Source organism: Bidens hawaiensis, unplaced genomic scaffold, assembly GCF_021521415.1.
Source record: "Bidens hawaiensis isolate Kalapana, Puna unplaced genomic scaffold, B.hawaiensis_p1.1 tig00046741_1, whole genome shotgun sequence".
Lineage (NCBI taxonomy): Eukaryota > Viridiplantae > Streptophyta > Magnoliopsida > Asterales > Asteraceae > Bidens > Bidens hawaiensis.
The window spans coordinates 96245-102244 of record NW_027498341.1 but is presented as its reverse complement, the minus strand read 5'-3'; the positions used below and the strand labels follow the sequence as shown (position 1 = coordinate 102244).

Below are 6000 nucleotides of genomic sequence, written 5' to 3'. Positions count from 1 at the left end.
CGATTAACAAACACAAAGCTCGTTTAGTGGCAAAGGGTTATACGCAACATCCCGTTGTCGATTTCGAGGAAGTATCCGCTCCTATAGCTAGAATCGAGACCATTTGATTTTTGCTGGCATTAGCAGCTTCATATGGTTGGGAAATTCATCATATCGATGTCAAAACTGTGTTCATGTAATTCAACCGGATGGTTTTGAAAGAAAAGGCGAAATGTAGAAGGTATACCAGCTTTCAAAGGCCTATACGGGTAAAGGAAAGCACCGAAAGCATGGAACACGAAGATCTATCAGATATCGAAAGAGATGGAGTTTGTGAAGTGTAAGAAGGAACAATCTGTATACCAGAAGTCAGGAGGTAAACACCTTCTCATTGTTGCTGTGTATGCCGATGATTTATTTGTGACCGGAATGAGTACAAGTATTATCAACAAGTTCAAACGAGGCATGTCGGCTAAGTTTGAAATGTCTGATCTTGGAAAGTTAACATATTATCATGGAATCGAAGTTACTCAAAGTGATTCCGGTATACCGATTAGTCAAGAAGGATATGCTCGGAAGATTTTATCGAATACCGGTTTTACCATTATTAACCCGACTCAAGTACCAATGGAGTTTGGTTTGAAGTTTTGCAAAGCCAAGAACGAATAAGAGATAAATACCACGAGTTATCACAATATTGTGGGATGTTTGCGGTATTTACTTCACACACGACCTGATTTGTCGTATTCGTTCTGAATTGTGAGCCGTTACTTGCAAAGTCGAAGAAAACTGCATGGGTTAACAATTAAACACATACTGATGTACGTTCGAGGAACCGTGAGTTATAGGTTAAGATACGAACGTGACGAGTTGAGAAAGTTGGTTAATTTTTCTGATAGTAGTCACAACGTAAATGAAGATGATGGACAAAGTACCATGGGTTATGTTTTCTATTACGGGTCTTCACCCGTTGCATGATGTATGCAAAAACAGCCCACAGTTGCCTTATCTTCATGTGAGGCCGAGTAAATGGCAGCCTCTGCAATGGCAGGTCAAGCTGTATGGCTTTGAGAATTATTGGGAGAGATTACTAGAGAACCGTTACAGAAGATCGTGTTGAAGATTGATAACACATTCGCTATAGCGTTCGTGAAGAATCTCGTTTTTCATGGTCGAACGAAACACATTGAATCCCGATTTCATTTTATTCGGGATTGTATTGAAGATGTCGAGATCGAAGTTGAACACGTTAGTGATAAAGTTCAAAAAGGCGACATACCCACGAAAGCACTCTCACAAATCAAGTTCAAGTAGATGCACGAACTGGTTGGAGTTAAAAACCTTCCTAATCATGGCTCAGAAATTAGGGGGTGAATGAAGTCCCGAAGTAATTTATAAGTGAGCCTGGTGAGGGGCGACCCAATTATCTAAGAAGGGATGAAGGCCCGCTATGTATTAATTAGGGTTAATTAGTTTTTTTTGCTTGCAAAGTTGGGTTTCTCCCTATGTAGATTATTATAACCAAGTAGGGTTTAATATATGAGTTATTATATTAGGGTTTTTGAGTTATTATAAAAATCAGTTTTTCTTTATGTTGTGTGCTTCTTATTTTGTTTTCCTTGAGGTTGATTCTCTAAATGGTCCAAAACATCATCCGGCACCAATGAACCAAATTATTCTCAAGCCCACTAGGATGCTCATACCCAAAGAAATTCAAATGACACCAACGTCGAGTTTGCCCAATTAGTAGAGATAAAGCCATGGCTTAAAGCTGACCATCATCATCTATCTCTACAACAATTAAAATGACTATCAAAGCGCACTTCTAAAGCCTGGAAGTGAGAATTGACCGTTTGAGACAAATTACAAATCGAGAGAGATTTTGCTTTCCGCTTGATCAGAAAGACTTGTCAGGTTTATCGACAAAGGATCACACTCTATTTTAACAAATAAATATACAATCCGTGCGGACTGCGGAGTATCACAACTACTAGTAGTTTCGTATTCTTTTTAATACTTGTAACTTTTAATAGTTTTTTTTTTGTGTTTTTTAATTATCTGATTAGTATTATAATGAAAAAAAAATATATGAATTCATATAAGTAAAAAATCAATAATTAAAAAACTGATTACACATGATTTAACAAAGTTAAAACCACTGCACCTTGTGAAAAGGGTGATTGCATGCTCTTAAGTTAAATCCACAAAACATAGTCTTATATAGAAAAAATCATCGGGTGTTTTGATTCAGGCGAATGCGGATCGACCGACTGAGTAATTGATTAAGGTGGTTAAATGAAATGATTATGAAAAGAATTTCAGTGCTTAATATCTATCTTATCATATTTTATCTAGCTACACATACAATATTCAATAATAGTTCCACATCATTCACAATTCATGGACCAACTGGCCACATCAAGTCATATTCAGCTTGATGAGCTGAGTAGTGTTTTCATTAACATTAGGGTTTATGAATATATCTGCCCGCAAGAATAGCAGCATCCATAACAGCTCTAATGGTGGTGGTGACGTCATCAACATCACATGTGTTGCCCTTAAATGTCTTGCTTCCTGCTTTCTTGAACCTTTCTACACATCCCAGCAAACCCTGGTTGCAAACCTCACTCAAATAGTTATCTACAAAGAGAAAAGGAATAAACGAAACTTACAAATGAATTCAATTTTGTCCTGGTTAATTTAATTCTCAGTTTTGGAATATTCTAAGTATAAGAACAGTTGAGTGTAAAAGTGGGTGATACCTGTTTGATTACCGAACCCTTTTAAACAAATACATTAATATACTATATAACTATACAACAATATAATAGCATATTGAATATGTTGGCATTTTAAATTACTAATATTATACTGGCATAATTGAGTTATTAAAAAATTAAATTATTTTTCGAGGCGAGTTTAGGATTACATATTTATATTTCAGGTATGAGCATTATGACCAGTAATTTTCAAACACATACGATTATTAATTGTAAAAGTATAGTGTTGATTTATTCTTTCATAACTTTCTTTTCATATCACTCGTGTTTATATATAATGTTGCTACGCTATATACAAAAACTGGGTCCCAGTAATTTATACATGAATACCTTTATTGTGGAATAACTTTATTTTTGATATTTGACTTGGTTGCACGCATTGTCGTAGTAATCGCTAGTTGACCAGTAGAGACTATCGATTAATTAGAGATTAATCAAGATTAATTGATATTATCAGGATTAATTAAGGCGTCAAATCAGGATTTTACAACTATGATTGCCGGTAACTCTTAATCTGACTAAAATTCGTCACACATATGATGGCCTAGATAGGGAGCAAGGTGACATTTATATCTCTACTACCAAAACACAATAAAAACGAGTTTGGTGGATTTATTTATTGTTTTTGTTCACATCTCACCCTCAAAGTAACAGACCAAAAGTAAATATATTTCTTTATATGTACTGTTACATTAAATTAAGATATTTAGTATTGTGAAAATAAAATAAATACACAGAAAGCATACACGTTACACGTACATGAGATAAAAGTTAAATGATTTTGCTCACGGATTATTTTTTTTTAATATTAATATTTAAAAGGGTAATAAAGATTCAAGTTATATTTAAATATTTTTTTATTTTCTAGATTTTTTACATATCTATAAATATCTTGTTAGAATAAAAACAAACAAATAGCAATTATTGCTTGAAATATTGAATGTAATGTCCATCATGTGAACCATTTATCAGAAAACTTGTATCATAGTATCATGTAAAAGGACCTCCTCTCAAACATATACCGTATGCTATTAATTGTGTAGGTAAAAATATAGGTATGCTCCAAAGAATCAAATATAAATGATACTAAAATCTTAAAACGACTGAACCTGTAATTCGATTAGGTATGAATATATACCCGGGCTATAAAAAAAATGCCACTAAACTCGAAGATGTCACCGATCAAAAGAGAAGAGAGTTTTAATTCCAAATTCACATACTATAAGACATTTACTTTTTAACAAACATCTAACAAAACTTATTTGATAGTGGTTATTTAAAATAGTTATTTATAGTAATAAAAAGAGTGTGACAATACTTACTATTGTTGGCTGAAATGCAGGCATCATGCTTCATACAACATGCATCAAGTTCATCACAAGGTTTCTCTCCTGGGCATCCACTGTATAATATCCCACAGTACTTTCCATATCTTAACAATGGTGGCACTGTCAATATATACAAATACATGAATTAATTCAGTTTCCAAAAGTAAAAAAATTATTAAAATTTATTTTATGTACCATTGCAGAATGACGATTCACATTTGTTGCTACATTCTTTAGACTAAATATCCAAAATTAAATGTCATTACATATGAACTAATGTTACAAAATATATTCATAAATAAAAATGAAGCATACCAAACTGATGCTTGTATCTGCACCAACATTAACTCTAAGGGCAAAAAGGGAAATAGCAGAAAAATGGAGGGTAAAAATGGAAATCAGGAGAAGGAAGGGTGAAGCCATTGAAGAAGCAAATAGAACTGAAAGATGAAGCATGGTTTTGCTTAAAAGCTCTTACTTATAGGCAGAGATGGTTGGACGACAGGGGAGGGGGGGGGGGGGGCTATGGTAGGTGGGGTAAAAAGCTCACTAAAAGGGTTTGGTTTTCCTTTCCTATAGTAAGGACTCTCGTGACAATATTTTGGATATGTAGCGTCATGTGTGTAGTTTACATGTCTTACCTCACTGACAACTTGTATAAGGATTTGGAATTTGGACTTGTATATTATTTACGTATTTATATATAATAGTATAGGAGGTAGTTGAGTTATAATGACTTAAGGATTTTATGTTGAATAAAACAGGGTATCGGTTACAATGGCTATTCCATGCTTGTTGTAGGTTTTTGACAACCCACAATATAGATATAGATCATGATCAGCTTATAGATTAAGGAATATGTGATTGTATGATGGTAAACAAGAGATACTTGGGAGATATTAATGACCCCACCCGATAGTACTTGTTTGGGAAATGTCCAGTGCCAAAGTCACGGAATGTATAAGTCGTCAATCCCTAAAACGGACTACTGTCCAACCTGAGGTGAACAGCTGATGCGTTCCACTTATTGAACAAGGTTCTATGGTCGATCCGTGACCCCTGGATGCTGAAGGCCACACTGAGACTGACCCCTGGAAGTAGTAGAAGGTAATTATTTTCAGCAATGGGCGAAAACTTGATGGAGCAATGATGCGCAGAAGCCCAATCATTTTGGATCACACTTGCATTCTTTGTATTATAGCGTCTACTGGCACAGAGTTAGCCAATGCTTATGCCAAATGATGTAAACACAAAGTGATCATGGGTAATTTTATGAGTTGGTTACAATTACAATTATACATATATAGTGGACCCATCGCATCTACATCTGTACTATTATTTTTTGTGGTCTCTGGGAGGACCATCGCCTGTCAATATCTAGGTATATTTGGTGTGAACTTATGGTCTCGTTTTCCTTCGTGGCTGTTATGTACGATATTTCTTTTGTCTTTATATGTGTAGATCTTGGTTTTAAAAAAGCGAGAGGCGAAGAAAAGCGGTGGGGTTTAAAACATAAGCGTGAAGCGCTAGGCGTCAAAACGAGAGCGTTTTGTACTCGAGATGCACATAGTTATATAATATATATATATATATATATATATATATATATATATATATATATATATATCATGTGTTTTTAACATCCCGACCCATGATCTAGCTATATTCAACATTATATATTATTTAATATGCAAAGTAAACTACTTATACATACAACCTAAAAACATATTGTACAACATTTAGATGTTTATAAACCACTTGCATATGAAAGGTGAGCGCCTCAACATCTCTTTAGGTCGTTTTTTCCAAAAACAAAAACTCGCATCGGCTTGCCTTTTAAACATTGCTCACCTTGACTAGCCTAAAGTGAAGACGCCCTCGCATTAGGTCACCTCTCGCCTCAGGAGCGCTTT

The 6000-nt window shown here is 34.6% G+C and overlaps 1 protein-coding gene across 1 annotated transcript; it reads right to left on the bottom strand.

The window, feature by feature from the left end:
• Positions 1 to 2174: 2174 nt before the first annotated feature.
• Positions 2175 to 4612, bottom strand: LOC143596587 (phospholipase A2-alpha-like). Its single transcript, XM_077075323.1, has 4 exons — positions 4403 to 4612; positions 4283 to 4325; positions 4082 to 4207; positions 2175 to 2619 (listed from the first exon to the last, which is right to left on the bottom strand). The coding sequence occupies exons 1-4, from the start codon at positions 4541 to 4543 to the stop codon at positions 2444 to 2446; spliced, it is 486 nt and encodes a 161-aa protein (XP_076931438.1). The 5' UTR covers positions 4544 to 4612; the 3' UTR covers positions 2175 to 2443.
• Positions 4613 to 6000: the final 1388 nt, after the last annotated feature.

Coding starts and splice junctions, on each gene's coding strand:
- LOC143596587 (XM_077075323.1), bottom strand. CDS start 4,543: ATGCTTCATCTTTCAGTTCTATTTGCTTCTTCAATGGCTTCACCCTTC. Junction 4,208..4,282: donor TGAATCGTCATTCTGCAATG/GTACATAAAATA, acceptor ATATATTGACAG/TGCCACCATTGTTAAGATAT. Junction 2,620..4,081: donor CTGCATTTCAGCCAACAATA/GTAAGTATTGTC, acceptor TTCTCTTTGTAG/ATAACTATTTGAGTGAGGTT.